At 40.9% G+C, this 17,390-nt stretch overlaps 3 protein-coding genes across 5 annotated transcripts; 2 read left to right on the forward strand and 1 right to left on the reverse strand.

Annotated features, from left to right (window-relative positions):
- Positions 1-193: 193 nt before the first annotated feature.
- On the reverse strand, positions 194-5,047 carry LOC119210708 (uncharacterized). The gene is made up of 11 exons (XM_037460983.2): positions 4,868-5,047; positions 4,651-4,711; positions 4,153-4,167; positions 3,943-4,073; positions 3,729-3,864; positions 3,267-3,548; positions 2,743-3,081; positions 2,476-2,657; positions 1,438-1,539; positions 1,217-1,315; positions 194-1,122 (listed from the first exon to the last, which is right to left on the reverse strand). Exons 1-11 carry the CDS (start codon positions 4,961-4,963, stop codon positions 895-897), a joined length of 1,671 nt encoding a protein of 556 aa, XP_037316880.2. The 5' UTR covers positions 4,964-5,047; the 3' UTR covers positions 194-894.
- A 32-nt stretch (positions 5,048-5,079) lies between these two features.
- Positions 5,080-10,193, forward strand: LOC119210709 (uncharacterized). Of its 2 annotated transcripts, none has more exons than XM_037460984.2 (9): positions 5,080-5,390; positions 5,467-5,512; positions 6,948-7,093; positions 7,255-7,387; positions 7,494-7,766; positions 7,856-8,161; positions 8,242-8,417; positions 8,503-8,622; positions 9,388-10,193. In XM_037460984.2, exons 1-9 carry the CDS (start codon positions 5,361-5,363, stop codon positions 9,559-9,561), a joined length of 1,404 nt encoding a protein of 467 aa, XP_037316881.2. In that variant the 5' UTR covers positions 5,080-5,360; the 3' UTR covers positions 9,562-10,193. The 2 variants fall into 2 exon arrangements, with proteins under 2 accessions (XP_037316881.2, XP_037316883.2); XM_037460986.2 differs by having other exon boundaries at positions 5,080-5,350.
- A 145-nt stretch (positions 10,194-10,338) lies between these two features.
- Positions 10,339-15,559, forward strand: LOC119210710 (uncharacterized). Of its 2 annotated transcripts, XM_037460988.2 has the most exons (8): positions 10,339-10,946; positions 11,890-12,162; positions 12,238-12,540; positions 13,065-13,367; positions 13,616-13,773; positions 13,861-13,959; positions 14,111-14,155; positions 14,454-15,559. In XM_037460988.2, the coding sequence occupies exons 1-8, from the start codon at positions 10,904-10,906 to the stop codon at positions 14,616-14,618; spliced, it is 1,389 nt and encodes a 462-aa protein (XP_037316885.2). In that variant the 5' UTR covers positions 10,339-10,903; the 3' UTR covers positions 14,619-15,559. The 2 variants fall into 2 exon arrangements, with proteins under 2 accessions (XP_037316885.2, XP_037316884.2); XM_037460987.2 differs by having other exon boundaries at positions 11,890-12,540.
- The last annotated feature ends 1,831 nt before the right edge of the window (positions 15,560-17,390 follow it).

The raw sequence follows: 17,390 nt of genomic DNA on the forward strand, positions 1-17,390 counted from the left end.
GCCCCGCAGTGTCTTCACTGCCCCCTAACGACGGGAGGCTTTATAAGCTGATGCCATGTGTTGACGTCATGATATTTTCAATTCAGTTTTCTGACAATTCCTGGAAATAAATCACAGGTAAATCAATGAAAATAATAAAAACAATTTTCTTACAGACAAGCAAACTATGCAATAAAGTAGAAATAATCAAAAGTGTGTGTTAAAGATTCATTTATTGTCTAAGAGGTAACGTTTTTGACGCTTAAAAATATCACAAGCCAAAGTCTAATCGCTTCGGTGATAATATTATCCTTTACACAGAATTCATAGAACAATAGGCTATTGGAATATGTTGTAGATCATGTTACAATTCACAAAGCTATTACTACAATTACCTCGAGGGTTAATACACTACCACAGCAAAACCACTGAACTGCTGAGCAGACATTGAACATGATATTAATTGTTGCATTTGGAAATGGTGGATGGAAAAAACATAAACAATCTCTCTATTACTGTACAGTACTTTAAAATTCCCTTCTGTAAACCTTTGAATCGCAACTCTTATTTCTATGTAGCCCTAGACGTCACATCACAAACACATGCGTACCAATACTCAGCAAATACAGTGCAGATCATACTGGTCCTGAGGGTCTGGAGGTAGGTAACAGCAGGGTATTTCAGGAGCACCATCATCAGTGTCAAGAAATGTGTAATAGGAGACAGGTCAGCTACTGCTCAACTCAATAAAAAGATGAAAAAAGGGCATGCAATTATCATACCAGACCATTAAAATTAGGCTAATATGCAAAAGGCACAGGTGGGGTATTTATTTTCAGAATTCAATACTGTAGTTCCTCCAAATCTTATTGTTCTTCTTCTTTCGTCTTCTTCCTTCAGCTCGAGTTCTGTGTTTTATAAGAAGTTCAGTTTCTCTGAGGTGTAAACACTGCAGGAGTCAGAGGTGTCCCTGTCTAGTGGCAGTGTGGAAAAGTAACCTCGTGATGTGCTCCTCCTGCCATTATCCTTGTCTTTTTTTATCTGGAATTTAACACAGTCTTCAGAGGAGTGGAGACAGTCTGAAGCCCCGGGCATCAAAAAGGAAATCCTTCTCTCTTCCTCATTGTAGTGAGATGAGTCCGGCTAAGAACAATAAAAAAAACACCACACACACTGTATATAACAAAACATTTTAGACTGTGATATACAAATACTCACAGCTAGAGTGTGGTATTACCTCAGTGGTGGAATTATGAAGAGGGGAGCTCGTTGCTGCCGACGTGTTTGCTTCCTGATTCTCAGCTCTTGCAGTTCCCACCATAACTGGACAGAAACCCTAGAAATACAAGCGGCAGCGCACAAGCAAAAGTGGTACTTGTAAACTTACGATGCTAATAAACAATTCAAAGAAAAGGCGCAACACTTGTTGGCAGATTTAACTCTGTAACTGAGCCTTACAGTATGAGTAGGACTGGCTCTGGGGGTACATTTTCTTGGCGTTACAGGCGGTTCAGCGTGAGTGTGGTAGCTTGAGGGGTGAGGGCTCGGCCGGCTGTAATCCTGCAGAGGCAAACACGTAACAAACATGTAAAAGTCTTAGTGAGGAGATGGGCCACCAGGAGACACACAAAAAGCTTTAATGCCCTGTGTTATAGATTGTTATTCTGGTATATGGGACAAGCGAAGAACGTTCTTTCAATAAATATTCCTTCACTACATGTTGTCATGACAGACACCGCAGTCTAAGTCTGTCTCCATTCATTTGTTCCGGCTTTAATTTTTTGCCTGTCCTAATTTTGTTGTTTGTCTGCTTCAATGAACCTCAACATTTTCGCAAAGCCAAGCCCTCAGAAGGCTTTATCCATATTTAGGCCCATTTATAAAGGATTGTCAATAGCACGCATGCAAGTCTTCCTCATACAACATATGGATTGCAGTCTGTACAATCTATGATATTGATTGAGAAAGAATTGACGCTTAAAGAGATTATTCACATACGCAGTCAAGCTCCAAAAGCCCATCTGATTTGTAAAGTCCTGTAATGGCTAGTGCCATATGGCTATTTAATCTGTTCTATATAAACTCCCCACATGGTTGACATTATGTAATAACCAACACTTACCCCAAACCTACATACACTAGATTTAGATTTTGAATTTAATCTTAACTGGTACATTTATTTGTGGGGGGATTGAATTCAGTGTCTTTGATATTTTAAAATTAATCTATAATCTGAAAAATATAAAAATCACATGAAGTCAAACTTACATGTTGAAATGTGCAAACTGAATTAAAGGACTGCAATGTTTTTGGATGTGTTGGATGGCAATCCTTTATTGAATTACCAAAACGACTAAATGGTAACATGAGAAAGAGCATATTTATTTTGAGAGCAGGACAGGCAGCAAAAAGCATGTAGCCCTGGGATTAATTACCCCACCTGCCCAACTGTCTCAAACAGCAGGACCAATAACCGGGTTCCCCTGATCTCCTCACCTGGATGTTCACCCTCGGAGGGTTGGCTGGAGGGACGCGGTTTATTCTGAGGATAGCGACGAGCTGCGACAGGCTGCAGTTTGGGTATCGCCTCATGAACAGGATGAAACCGACCAGCGACACAAACAAGCCAGAAGGCACAGTGATGGACCTGAGAAGTGCTCGCCATCTGCCTCCCTTTTCTAGGAGAGGATTAGGAAACAAGAAATTTAGAATGAGACAAAAAAAAGTAGAAAAAACCCCATCTAAAGACACGCTGTGACTCACCAATCACCTGCAGCCAGGTGGAGGATACCAGGTTGCCGACCACATCCCTGATTTCATAAAACCCGTCGTGCCTTGAGTTCAGCCTCACTATGGCGACCTCGTTGATGCTGCCATTCCTGACCAGCGAGATGAGGCCCCTGTAGCGCATGTCGTGGTCCATTATATGGCCCTCACGGATCAGCTGCACTGGGCCACGGGGGGGCTTGTGGTCAAAAGGGCCCGGGGAGGATTCGTCAAGGAATCGGGTAGGGGTAAAAATGAGGTGGACATGCGGGACAGGAAGAAAGAGGGGCAGGTTTAGAGACTCCTTGGTAAAGCGGGTGACATTGAAGGAGTGCTCTGCACCCAGGACCATGAACACAAAGACAGGGTTGGAGAAGGAAGGAAATGCGACGACATGGGAGGGTGTTAGGTGGAAAGGGAAAGATAAAATATAAATGTTATAGATGACAGGACCCTTAAGTTAAGGTATTTCATCAGTCAGCTTCCTGAAGGTCATCCTGTCATCGTCCATCTTTGCTCACCGCGGACAGTGAGAGAGCTGCGGTACAGGACCTTGCCCTGGCTGTCCCTCACAGTGTAGTTGCCCTGGTCCGCTTGCGTCACTCTCTCGGCCACCCACACTTTCCCTCCACGCAACCGCCCTCGGCCCGCGTCGCTGGTCACTGGGTCGGTCCGGTTCCACAGGACGACCGGCATGGCCTCCGGGGGAGCACCCCGGGGGGAGAACTCCAGCAAGGAGCCGTTTTCGGGGATGCTGTGCTCAAATTTATCCCCGTACTTTCCGTGGTAGGACTTGATGCATTCTGAAGCAGGAGGAAGGAGCGAGGGATGAGAGCGAAAAGCAATCTCTTTGATGCCATTTACTACGTTTCAGATGACTTTGAGTTTGACAGCAGTTCCACTGAGGACACAACAGGTTTATTAGCGATGTATTGTGAAAATAACCCAGGGCTGGATTACAGAAAATAAGAAGAATGTTGTACCTGAAACAATCAAACGAACGGCCTCGTAGGTAAATCCAGAGACCAGTTTGATGGCATAAAGTCCCTGATCACTGTGAGTCACTTCTCTCAGAACCAGCATCCTGTCTCTGGTCCACTCAAACCGCGGGTCCTTCACCTGCAGATGTACAATTAATACATGTGTGAAACTGGTAGCGACACACATAATAGAAAGAATCAACACGCTTCAACCCACAATGGTTTTGTCCAGCAGGACGCGGCGCGGCCCCTCTGGGTTTGGTGTAAAAGTCACCGTTCTGGATGAGGAGTAAACCGGCAGACGAAATTCCCTCCCAGCACACACAATCTGGGCTTCTTCTCTTGTACCTGCAGTAGAGAAGGAAGTGAGTCCCCTCTTCACAGAATATGCTTTGTAGGTGAGGGGAGTGTAATGCTTTTGACTCACTTGATGCATCCCATGCTGTAGGGAGAGCAGAATGAATCTGATTATTATTCATCACCTCCAGCAAAATTACCTCACACTGAAATATTACAAAAGGAGCAATGGTACCATTTCATATTGCAGCAAAGTTAGATAAGAAATGGATTTAATTGTACAGTAAATAATTTGTTTGTGGAAAAAACTATAATCCATTTATTCATCTCAAATAAACATTTACAACAGTTTTGATTATGTTAAGTAACCTTTATTGGTGACACACATTTCTATATATAAACATAACAGCTTCTTAGGAAGTGAGAAATCTGTATATTGCTGATTTTATTAACATTGGTTAACTAAAACTGTATGTCCTCTTAAAATAGGGGAAACAATGCAGTGGATAGTACAGCATATCAAACAATAGATTTTCACCAGAGGTTCTTACGAAATTGGTTTCTTCTCCGGAAAAGCACAATCATTTAACACGGTACAAATGTACCAACGCGATATTCACGAACGTACCCAGAGAGATTGGAAGGGCCGAAAGGAAGGCGAGCATGGCACTGTAGGACATCTTCTTCACCTGTAAAGACAGACCGGGATGGTTTTCATCAACAAGCACAGTGAGAGAGGTCGTCACTCATCCTCCCTCCAACACATGTACTGCGATGCGGCGGCCCAAACAGCTATCGATGGGTGTAGACACGATCACAGCGTCTGCGTCGCCTCTGGGACTCACCTGAATGTGTGAAGAATGAATCCACCGCCGGGGTATTTGTGAACGATTATGGGAATAGGGATGAGGAGATAAGAACGTCCTCTGCAGAGCGCGCATGGGCAGTGGTGCGCTTGGTTTATTTAAGGGAATGGTGCCCTGTATTCTGTGCAGCCTCTACGCAAGATGCGTCACATCGGATTCTGGGTTTAAATACGCCATTGGCGCAAGAGAGTGACCGGTTACAGCGTGGGATCCTCCTGGAGGGCTGTGTGACAATATTACATCTCACACGTTCTCAACCATTTGCAAAAAAAGGTATTTTATTAAGAAAGTCATGTAATTGTAATTGAACATTTTAGATCAAAACCTGGCTTCAAAGAAACGTTTAAAGTTTGCGTGTAGCGCAGTTATGACGCAAACAGGAAGCCCTGCCCATTCCAGTTCCAGTTACATCGAAACACCCCGTGAAAGGACTGTGCAGTGAGTCGAGAGCCTCTTTTTCCAGTAAGTTCAAATGTTGAGCTCGATCTTCAGCTGTGAAAATGTAAGACCGCAGCGCACGTTCACGTGCACAACCTCCTCTATCTCGTTCACATGCACAACCTCTCCTCCCTCTGCAGGACATGTTACTCTTCTACGCGACTGTTGTCTCCGTCTTGTTCGGTGGTGAGTGTACTTCATATAAGCTCAATGCATGCGTAATGCCTTTGACATTGTTTTGAAAACTGTCCGCATCTCATATCGGAGTAGTTGTTACTTTCACCAAGAAGGGAAGATGGGCAAGTCAAGTCATGTTTGAAATCTTCCACCCTGAACTAGCTGTACTTGATAGAGTGATTTTCATGTGCGAAAGTAATCTATTGGAACAAAGGTGTATTTTCATTAACTCCAATACTGTGAGTTATGTAAGAAAAAATGTAACTCTATTACGTAACTAAAGTGTGAAATATTTCATCAAAGCGTGTTTGAAACCCCCACGTTACTGATGTCTTACTTATTGCGTGACACCATTGTCATCACACTTTACCGCATTTTGACGCATGTATTGGACAAAAAGTTAACTATTGTGTAATACAGACCTTCTTAAGTCTTGATGTTCCCTTCGAACCCACTAGTTTTAATTTGTCTCTCTTATTGTTACAATCTACCCCGTAAGGCGTGGCAAGAATGCAGTTAAAGGTTCTGAGACAAAAAATGGCAACTATCCCCACCTCTGCAATTTGTATAAATATGCAAAGTTGCAAGTAGTATTTAAGTACAAATGTTTTTTTTATTTACATTACTAAGATTTTTTCTAACTATAAATGCACTGGTCCCAAGTCAACCTTAAAGCCTAGTTTATGCTTCTGCGTTTTCAGAGAAACGCAAGGACACGCAGACGGAGCCCCTTGCACGCCCCTCGCCTGCCTTTTCGCCCCCTTGCGCGTGCTTGCGTGTGCCGCGGGTGGCGTCCTCATAGTGGACGCAGAACTCCGCAAAACGTCGGTTTGCCGGTCGAGGGGTGCACAAAGTTAGGGAGGAAAATACGAGACAAATATCTCCGCGAAAAATATGCATTGAAAAGCAACAGCAGCAATGCAAGGGCCCAAAAGTCTCTGATAAATAAATAAACAAACCAACGACTTCCACACAAGAAGACGTCACTCCCTAGGTTTTCTGCAAGAAATTCTTTGAAACACGCGCAAGCTTTTTTGAACCATGAATTGAAACAAGTCCGTCGACACAAGACGCAGAAGCATGTTCCAGCCTTTAGCCTCCTTTGTGTTTTATTAGTTTGAAGTCTTTAGTTGAATTGTATTGATTTATGTAGTCCCCGTTTCGATACATTTGACCATTAAGAGGATTTACTTATTTAATTATAGGTGTACACGTTTGGATATTGCAGTTGTATCATTGTTATGTCCTATAATACTATAATATTTTATGAGATTATATATCAATGTACATCTTGTGGACTCTGGAACAAACAAAACAAGCAAAAATAATTCCCCTTTCTGTGGTTTCTAATGTATTGAAGTTGCTTAAATGTAATGCACATGTCATCAGATGCTGTTCACTTGACTTTAATCTTCCCTCTATCTATCTCTGCTTCTGATTAAAGGTTCGTCCTCTCTTCAATTTGAATCAAAGTGCTTTGGGAGCAGTTTGACTTTCCCATTTTACTTAGGACCACCTCTTTTTTATGGGCAGCTGTACTTCACTCCGAGTACAGGCGGACCAAGTCAGTTGATGATGGATAACATGAAGGTGAGCAACTTTTGCTGCATATCATATATAGAGTAACAACATAGTATCGCTATGACAACCAAGATCTGTAACTTCATGTAAATCAGGTCAAAGTAAGTACTGAATGAACAGAATCGACACTTTGTCCTGAGTAATTGTGATTTTGTTGTCCACCGACTCAGGCAAAGCATCCACGCATAAAGGTTGAGAGGACCTCGGTAAGCTTTATACAGTTGACAGAGAAGGATGAAGGAATGTTTTCCACCTCACATGACCATGGTGCAAAACAAAATGCACTGAAGCTGAGAATTATGGGTGAGAATGTTAAACTATATTGTATATTTAAAGGCTCCATTCCATCAGAAAAAACCTTGTATAAACCGTTATTCCCTTGTTACAGTGTTTGTTTTTGCCTTTTCAGCATGTGCCGACGAGGTAATGCAGAATTACGGGGACAAATTCTCAAAAGAGGTTCCAAGAGAGGCAGAATTCCTGGAGTTCACTCCCCTTCAGAGTGGGGACCAACTAAAGGTTTTGTGGAATCGCTCTGATCCTCAAGCCATTAACCGAGGCAGGGGGCAGATTAACCGTAATTTCTACAACATTAGAAATCTCAATCAGGCAGACACAGGCTTCTACAACTTCAGAGGAAAAGACAACACTTTGATCTCTCGGATAAAGCTCGAAGTCAAAGGTGATGTTAGGAAATTTATTCTGCCCCAAGCTTTTAGACTGCAGTGTGTATGAGATGTTGTTACACTATATGCGCTTTATCACACACAGCGTGGCGAAGATACTACAACAGAGAGGTGAACGAGGAGGTCTTGATTGAAAACCCTCCAAACATTCACCCGTGGACCGGGGCTTTTAGACCGGAGTTGGAAATGGAAAACCAAACATTGATGAGAGGTGGCCGTCTGCTCACAGAAGAGGAGACTGACTCGCACTCAGTAAGTTTTGCAGGGAGGCTGCAGGCCGTTAGCGGGGGCATGCGGATTTCCCGCGTGGAAATCACAGACTCGGGCACCTTTGCCTTTAGAGACCGAGATGGCTACCTGGTGCTGACTGCAGACCTGAGGGTAAACTCGGGTAAGCAACGGCACGTTTAAATAAAGGTATGAACAGTTACTGATGATTCATATGAACATAACCTCCTCCCCATTCTTCAGCTCCTACAATTTCACCCCCCTTTCCAACACTTCCTTTGGTTGGATTAATTGCTGGGATTCTCTTTGCTCTGATTTTCTGCTGTTGCTGTGTGAGGAAGTGCTGTTGTAAAACTAGTTCTCCTAAGAGGGACGAGTTTGCTACTCAGGCCGCAGCCCCACTTGCTGTGTATCTCCATGTGAGTACTTCCTCAAATTAGACCAACTGTTTGTTATCATTTATATTGTATTGCTATTTTTACTTCAATACCCTTCCAATCGCAGGACACGAATCAACCCCACTGCCCAAGTTACTGTGCTGCACCGGCTGTAGATCCCACTGCTCCTTACTCAATGAATTCACTAGTTTCCAGGGAAAGTACAACTATCTCCCTCGAGCCGTTGGTAAGTGTTCTCAAATCTACAGCAATTTAGTTGTTGTAGTGTGATCCACTGATTTAGCCCAAGTCTGGTTTAAAACAATACTCAAATGCCCATGTATTTAAAAAAAAAAAGAAGAAGAATTTTCCTTTCCATAGGGTTAGGGTTAGTTAAGATATCTATTTTAGTTGTGCTTCTAACTAGACAAAATTGGACAAAATCCAGAGTCAGAGATACAGTCTGTCATAGCTGGCTCAAGCTATGCCAAACATCAGGAGCAGGAGACAGTATATGATGAAAAGAATACATGTTTATTAAATTATAACCCTAACAGAAAGAACTTATATGATAAACTGAAATCACATATCCAAAAGTCATAAGGATCCTATGAGGTGGGTAGTCAGTAAGTCAGTGTTGTAAGTGTGGATGTGTGACAAATGGTGTGGTGCGTGTATGCATGAAGAGAATAAATGAACACAACTGAAAACACATGGAGAATACTGCCGGAGCGAAGGCCAGGGCTGCCTCCTCTCGAGGCATCACAAGTCCAACATTTATTTGAAGTGTGATTTGAACAAATAAAGTTGGTACCTTTTTAGAAGTTACAGTCTTTTATGTAATACATTTCCAGTATGTTCAGGGAGAAAGACTTTTAATCATGATCCTATCATTTAACAAACACTTACACACATTAATGCGTTCAGTGTAAGGTCATTAGCGTGACAAAACTAAAAATACTCCTCAGATTCTTCACTCTTCCCACTAATTCTTATTTTCACCTCCCTCCAGGTTGCTCCTCCAGGAGGGCAGGGAGTCGATGCAGCTCCTTCACTCGGCCAGGATTTTCTCTCCTCGGACACAGAGCCAACGTTTCAGCTGAAAGGGCCACATTATGCACCCCCCCTCAGTTCACGCTCAACTTTCTCTGATGTTTATACCTCAGATAAACTCAACTTTCTGTAAAGAACACTCCAAAAACTCAGGTGACGCACTGTTGAAGCCATTATTGTACTTTGTGAGAAGGGGGAACACAACCAATTCAGACCTTAATAAGTCTGTCTGACCAAAAACGCACATTTAACAATAAATTTGTGGTGAAAGCCAACGTGATCAAACCAGTAAACTCTTGTAAAAGGAAAGGATGAATTTCTTTTTAAACTCAGGTTATTTAAATAATGCATGTACACTTTCCTCTGCTGCAATCATGACTGAAAGATTTTATACAGTGAGGACATGAAGCTGATCCTCATGGACACCAACATCAGTCAATCACCAATTAAATCCTCTGTTACCAGCCGTACTTAATGTTTTTTTGGTTGTTTCAAACCTCTAGTTGACAATTCAGCCAAATATATCAATGTGTCTGTGGCATTTGTCATATGATTATAACTAACCATATTTCATGTTTTTACTTGCGCTATGCTTTATAATATGAAACTCTATTTTTTGAGAATATGCCATTATTCAATTAACCATGACATTTTTGTAAAATACATATTTTATATAAATATGTGTCTGCATTACATGTAAAATATGTAAGTATACTTTGACTTGTGTTTTAGTATTTTGAAAGCTAAATAAACTGCCTTACTGGACTGAATGCAATCCCCATCAGATAAATGTAATTCAATTTACCCTGACCCACAATTTTAGAATCTGTGTACCATGACAACTACAACATTAAGAACATTTAAAAAGGCTGTTATCCTAAAACAGTCTTCATTTATAGAAAAAATAATGCAATTACTCTCGCGGTTGTTAAAATAACTAAATGGCAACAACGTGTCCTTTCCTCTTTGATCCAGACCAAATGATTCAAGCTAGTGGAGACACGGCCCCTTGGGTCCTGGGTCCAGTGACGCTGAAGCCTTCAGGGGTTTGTTAGACTCGTCCACAATCAGGGAGGACGGTTCCGTTGAAAACATCCACGCTTAAACGCCGCCCTCACACACTGAAATTCAGCTTTCTCCATAGGATCCTATTCTGTTTCACCCGGACAGACATTTAGGCTCTCGAACATAATGTAATCTTGATTTTTGGGCTCAACCGCGAGGCATAAATGCACGAGTGGTTGTACTAAACCCATCTCGGATGACACGTGAACGCACCACGCACGGACACGCCCTTTCCCCTGCATCCTGAGGACGACGCTTCGTGCGGCATTTTGCTGTTTGCGCTAAAGTACTTTTGTCTCAATAGTGTGAGCACGCTGAAGAGTTTGTCATCATCTAAGTGTTGATTAACTGTGAACTGGTCCCAGCACGGTTTGCACTGGACTCGGCTCTAGTGTTTAGAATCACGGGGGATGATGATAGTCTTGTTGTTGCTGGGTGCCTTTGCCTGTACGGGTGAGTAAGTGTATGAATCTTACATATAGATACTGATTAAAGACCGAGGTGATAATATGTGCGTGATTCCCGATCGTTTGTGCGAGGCAACCATTTAACGCATCTACATGTTAAGGTGTTTATACTTGTATACCTGTTTAGAAATAAATATACATTACACACAAATGCTTCATTTTCATAATGCTAGTAGTCAGAGAGGTCCTTAACACCCATGCATTGGTCTTTGTGTGGAACTATTGAGAAATATGTTTTTATTGCAGTCCAAATATTAAAAATTGTGTTTTTTATCACACACAAATATGACTTTTACTTAGCAGAAATCTCCAAATGTGTTCAGTAAAAATGCTTCTTAATCAACATGCTAGTAGTCAGAGAGGTCCTTAACACAGATACATTGGTTTTGGCCTGGAACTATTGGGAAATCTGTCTTTATTGCAGTTAAAATATGGTGAAATTGTGTTTTTGAACTTGCAATTCTAGGGCTTTTACTTCGGAGAAATCTCCAAATTTGTACAGTAAAATGATTTCATATTCATCATCCTAGTAGTAGTAATATACCGTATACCATATACCGTAAATGTCAGCATAAATGTGCACTAAAATTCAGGCGTCTGCCGAGTTGACCGCATTTGAAATGGGATTAATCTACTTATTACCTTGTAACCGCGATAGCAATACCTTGATGGAATATGCACAACGATATTATTGTAAAAACACAGTGATCACAACAATGATTTTGAATGAACAAATACCGGTGGACACTGCCTGATATTTTAAATTATGTATTTTAATATTCAGAAAACGATAATACATTGCATGTTTTGAAGTGTAAAATTCCAAATCCATGGTCAATGATTTAGGGGCAATTAAAAAATAAAAAAATATACAAAAAGATGTCCTAGTCTGACATTACCAATGTTTCTTTTGGACTTTCTCTCATCAGGACTCTCTTATTTCAGTGAGGTGAAGAAATATGGAGAGAGCCATTTTTTTGTGCTGCGGGCAAGGACTCACATCTTTGAGTTCCACCCGGACTACAACTCAAACGTGACGATCTTGTGGAAAAAGGGTGACCGTTTAATCAATTTGGACAAGAATTTTTTAATGGCCGGTGGTATCTTTTCAATAAATAAGTTAACTAAGAAGAACAGTGGCCGTTATATAAGTTTAGACAAGGATCTGAAAGAAATTTCCACCTACACACTGGAAGTAAAAGGTAATTATCCGCCTTGGCTCTCATCTATTATTTTGCAATATCACTTTGATAAACTCTCCCTCTTTTATTATCCAGCAACCACAAGGGCCTTTGAGCAGGAACCTGGTGATCGCTTCAGCTTCAGCATTGACCTGGAACCAGAATCCTGCAACATTTACTTCTTCCCAAGCAGTGGTCGTCGGCCGAGAATGTTGGAGAATGAAATAATTCGTCATGGTTTGCTTCAGGGGGGTTCAGATGACCTTTTTTGCACAGGGTTTGATTATAGATATCCATGTGGGATTTCAAATAACGACATCCAGATTTCTTGCAACGGACGCTATGAGATCCGAGATCAGAATGACAACACAGCCTTCGTGGGGTCACTGGAAATGAAGCGTAAGTGTTTTTATACGTTCACCACTAACCAACTAGTCTCTGCTTTGCTTTCTGGTCTGAATTAATTGTTGTCAACTGATTGGCTCCAAGGTTCACCAAAGGGAGTTTTTGTGTGAAGGGGGCAATGAGTACAAACCAAAGCACACAATATTATGCTGTGCACACAAAGTGTAGCAAGCCATATTTTGGAGGAAGTATTTTTAAATGTATGTGAACTAAAATGTATCATCATTGAAATCCACTGTAAGTGACTTGAATTTAAAGAAACAGTTGTGAAATTTGGTTATTTTCTTTCTTGATGAGTGTCGAATGAAGAGAATGATTAAGATGGTCATATCCTTACAGTAAACGTCCAAATATAAGGGCTGAATGCTAAAATAAAAACTGAACAAAAACCATCTCACCAAAACCATAAACAAGAAAGCAATGAACCATTGTTTTTTAACCTAAATGTGGAATTGTTCCTTCAAGTGGACCCTACAAACTAAAAACACATTTTGTGTGTTGTGTGTTTTGTCTTCCAGGAATCACAAAGACCGTAATACGGACACCTGGTTACAACTTCAACTTCACTTTTAATCTGACACCAAACTCTTGCAATATTTACTTCCTGCCAGGAGGCGAGGATCGGCAGAGAGACTCAGCGATTAACTTAGTTTATCGAGGCATGCTGCAGGGGGGTTTGGATGATATCCGTTGCAACGGGTTTGAGCTGTTAAAGCCATGTGGGATTTTAAATAAGATCCTCCAGATGTCATGCAACGGAAGCTATGAGATCAGAGATCAGAATGAAAACATAGCCATTGTGGTGTCACTGGAAATGGAGGGTAAGTAACCTGTCTTGTTTGATGAATGTAAGATTACTGTTCGGTCTTGTCAGATAAGTTCTTTCTGTTATCTACTTGTTGACATTTTTCCTTTTCGTGTCGATGCAAGTAAACAGTAATTTAAATCAGAGACAGGAAGGATATTCTACCATTTGAGAGAAATTGAAGCAAATGACATGATTGATAAGTTATCAAAAAAGATTGGCGATACATTCTCTGTCCATTCACTAATGGAGCGATTGTTTCAGGTCCCGCTATCAATCCGCTACCTAGTATCGGTATTGCGGTTGCTGTCCTCTCCGTGTTTTTCTGCTGTTGCGGCAAGATCTGCGGACGTGGAAAGAGCAAGTCCAAAGAGGAGCAGACTGAAACGGCTGCTGCCGAACCAGAGGTCCAATACCAAGGGGTGAGGCTGGACTACCTGCATGTACAGTCCAATAGAGCCGAGGGTCCTGCTGTCTGTGTCCTAATTTTGGTTTTATTTAAACCACAGCGTTACACTGAGCCCAGCGGACCGAGCTCAGACCAACTCATTGAGCCCTCTGGGACAAACCACTTCAATCCGCCTTCTACTACTCTGAGTGATTCGCTGGTTAGTGTGTGTGAGTGTGTGCGTGTGCGTGTGCGTGTGCGTGTGTGTGTGTGTGTGTGTGTGTGTGTGTGTGTGTGTGTGTGTTGCATCTATTAGAGAAAGCATATTAATCTTGTGGGCTGAACACTAAAATGTCATATTCACTCTACAGGTACATAATGATCTATATCAGGATTTTCCACCGTCTTATTGTGAGGTAAAAAGCATTTCAATTCAATTTCAATTGTAGTTCGTAAAATTTACTTTGTATATTTTTGATTAGCTCTCCAATGTCTTTGTGTTCATCAGTGTTTCTCCTATGAAATGTGCGCTTGAGGCCAAACAAACTTCCCCAGATCACACGATTATTCTTAAAACTAAATACTGTCTTTACCATGATAAATATTACCATATATATAGTGAATACATACAGTAGATATACATTGTAATATTTTCACATTAATTGTATTGAATTGTAACCTCCTTGTAATACTCCCATTTCTTTCTCTCTGCAGGTTTTACTTGAGGCACAGCAGCCAATTGCTCCAACTGCCCCTGTCCACCATGACCCTGAACCCAAGTTTGAATTTAAGGGCATGACCTTTCCCTCTACTCCCCCACTCGAGCCCGACTCAGGTCGCTCTGACGTTTATACCTCAGACAAACTCAACTTCCTCTGAGAGCCTTATTTCCAAAGATACATTGATATATGTGAACACTCCTTTGTTAACATATTCATAACTGGGACATGAAAGGATTAGTTTGATATTTTAGCAAATACGGATATTCTCCAGTGGCTTTTAATGCAATAGCCAGTCTAAACCAGGGAACCATGCATGCCCAATGGCACCCTAGCAATAAGTGCACGGGAGTTTTTTTTAAATGTTGAAGTGCCCTTTTATCTTCCTGCCATTTAACCCCTTACAGCCATGTGCATCTGTGATGCCTGTTATTTATGTTTTTTTACACACAAATCTTTCCCAAACTGTGTACCACAAAGACCCGTCCTACTCTACCTCTGATTGGCTCAGACTTGTTGCCTTATTTTCAGAATTTGTTAGCTTTAGATCAGTGGAATGAAAAGTAACTTTGAGAGGGAATTCACAATAATGTTGTACTTTGCGAGTCTTGCTTGAATTGCTCGCTAGATTGTCACAGGAGCCTCCTGAGTGAATAGCTACCTCATTCCTGCTGTTCTGTCAGGGACGTGATTTACTGCGGAACCGGCGTTACTGTGACGACACAAACAAAAAAAGGTCCTATGTTTCCAAAGTTATCTGCATTTGAAAGTCATCGTTGCACTAGAGGTACAATGACATTGTCTTGAATGGAATTTCGCTTGCAGCTGAAGTTCAGCAAAAAAAGTTGATACTTCCATCGTAGCTTAGTGTGGATTCTTCAAAATAACTTCTACTGAGCCGTGGATGTTAACTAATATTGGTATATAGTTTGTGTATTTATTTTGCTTAGGCGAGTCACATAAATATATCTGTATGTGTAGAAGTTATATTATAAGGATTGTTTGATGAATACAAATGAAGTTTCTTGTTACATATTTCCAATGGTATACAAATAATGCTGCACTGCATGTATGTCCAATTCTTACCAAAAGTGCATTACATTAAAAGTCTGATTAAATATATGTGGGACTTTTTCAAACATACACTTTTTGTGTACGTCGATAAACATGCATGAATGTGGGTAATTATCTTATTTATTGATATTGTTGTTTCATTGTATTTTTTATCAGGTGCATTATATTTAATAACACTGAATCTATTTGGTTTGGAATGGGGTTTTTTTCACATTTTTTAACTTGTAATTCAGCCAAACGCTCACACAGGCATATACAGCAGGTGAAATAAGTATTGAACACGTCACCATTTTTCTCAGTAAATACATTTCCAAAGGAGCTATTGGCATGACATTTTCACCAGATGTTAGTAACAACCCAAGTAATGCATACATACCAAGAAACCAAAACAAAGAAGTTCAGAAATAAAGTTATGTGTAATAATGTGAAATGACACAGGGAAAAAGTATTGAACACATGAAGAAAGGGAGGTGCAAAAAGGTCTGGAACGCCAAGACAACAGCTGAAAACTATCAGTAATTAAAAAGTAATCCAGACCCTTGTCAGTGCAAATTAATATCAGCTGGTTCAGTCCCAACTGATGGCCTATAAAAAGGTCTCATTGCTGAGGTGTCACACAAAACACAGTTTGAAATATATTTACTGAGAAAAATGGTGTTCAGTACTTATTTCACCCGCTGTACATTCCTTCACACCAACACGATGACAGAGGAAACCTGACTGAGCACCAGTCAGAATACGGCAGCCTTTAGGGCGTCGAAGAGAAAGACGCCTGAGACAAAGTGATTATTTCTGGACATTTGCCCGTAGTCTTATCAAAATTGACACATACTTGACCATCATTTTATTTTTCTACTTTCAATTAACAGGATTGTCATATTTAATTATAAAAATATTAACTGTGTCACGCATTGGATTTCTCAGTTTACGTTTGATCACAATTCGATTATATGTTGAGACCCATGGTTAGATGTTCAGTTACAGTTTAATCTGTTCAGTACATTACGCCCAGCACACTAACTATTTTCTTTAAACTCTCACAAAGAATTTATACTTAAAGATGAAGCTTAATAGAATAGAACCTTAAATAGAATAGTTCACAATTCAAGAGTTTAGTTCCTCGTGTGTCTTACCAGGACAATTATTTAACTGGTATGAGACAGAAACGGCTCCCTGTGTTCACAGCTGGTAATATGACAAAGGGACATGTTGTTAATGTGGAAGAAGAAAGTGCCCTCTATTAGAAATAGTAATATTTTGAATATTATTATCGTGAAGAGTTTTTAGTTGCTTTACAGCTTACAGGAAGAAACCTGCAGACAATGACTGCAGAAATATCAGATTATTTAGCAGCTAAATGCATTTTTTTCTTGTGTCGATGGGTTTTTTAGAGCTGCAGTACGTCTCAACTATACGAAGCTTCCTTATAGTTATCACTTTCATATAGACACAAAATTAGTCATTTTAATTGTAAAAATATTGTGGAGTGAAGTACTCCATTCAAACTGCGTGCTCTCATATTACGTACTTGACTTTTACTATAAGATAATAATTTTCTAATTGCATTTGGGTCTAGAATGATCTTGATGCTTTAGAGTCGATGCAGAGAAGCCGACTTGTTTCCCCACAACAGCAAAGCGGAGGAGGAAATGGAGTTTTACTGCTGCAGCGTTAGGACGCAGGAGTGATCGTTCTGGCACTGAGGTCAGGTTGTTCCACTCAGCTCGAGTGGCAGCGGGGGTGACAACTACTGATGTGAACTCGTTGGATCGAGGCGGCTTCTAGCTGAATGAGCCGCAGGGAACCAGCCAGGCAACAGCGGACTTAAGAGGCTGGGTTAAAGATACCGGTCAATGGT

This window comes from Pungitius pungitius, chromosome 2 (assembly GCF_949316345.1).
Source record: "Pungitius pungitius chromosome 2, fPunPun2.1, whole genome shotgun sequence".
Lineage (NCBI taxonomy): Eukaryota > Metazoa > Chordata > Actinopteri > Perciformes > Gasterosteidae > Pungitius > Pungitius pungitius.

What these genes read in the sequence shown, in the direction of transcription:
- LOC119210709 (XM_037460984.2), top strand. Translation starts at nt 5,361, where the DNA reads ATGTTGAGCTCGATCTTCAGCTGTGAAAAT. An exon ending in CGATCTTCAGCTGTGAAAAT is followed by an intron (nt 5,391 to 5,466) that starts GTAAGACCGCAG and finishes CTCCCTCTGCAG; the next exon opens with GACATGTTACTCTTCTACGC. An exon ending in AGACCTGAGGGTAAACTCGG is followed by an intron (nt 8,162 to 8,241) that starts GTAAGCAACGGC and finishes CCCATTCTTCAG; the next exon opens with CTCCTACAATTTCACCCCCC.
- LOC119210708 (XM_037460983.2), bottom strand. Translation starts at nt 4,963, where the DNA reads ATGCGCGCTCTGCAGAGGACGTTCTTATCTCCTCATCCCTATTCCCAT. An exon ending in TTCATTCTTCACACATTCAG is followed by an intron (nt 4,712 to 4,867) that starts GTGAGTCCCAGA and finishes CTGTCTTTACAG; the next exon opens with GTGAAGAAGATGTCCTACAG. An exon ending in TTCATAATTCCACCACTGAG is followed by an intron (nt 1,123 to 1,216) that starts GTAATACCACAC and finishes TATTGTTCTTAG; the next exon opens with CCGGACTCATCTCACTACAA.
- LOC119210710 (XM_037460987.2), top strand. Translation starts at nt 10,904, where the DNA reads ATGATGATAGTCTTGTTGTTGCTGGGTGCCTTTGCCTGTACGG. An exon ending in GGGTGCCTTTGCCTGTACGG is followed by an intron (nt 10,947 to 11,889) that starts GTGAGTAAGTGT and finishes TTCTCTCATCAG; the next exon opens with GACTCTCTTATTTCAGTGAG. An exon ending in GGTGTCACTGGAAATGGAGG is followed by an intron (nt 13,368 to 13,615) that starts GTAAGTAACCTG and finishes CGATTGTTTCAG; the next exon opens with GTCCCGCTATCAATCCGCTA.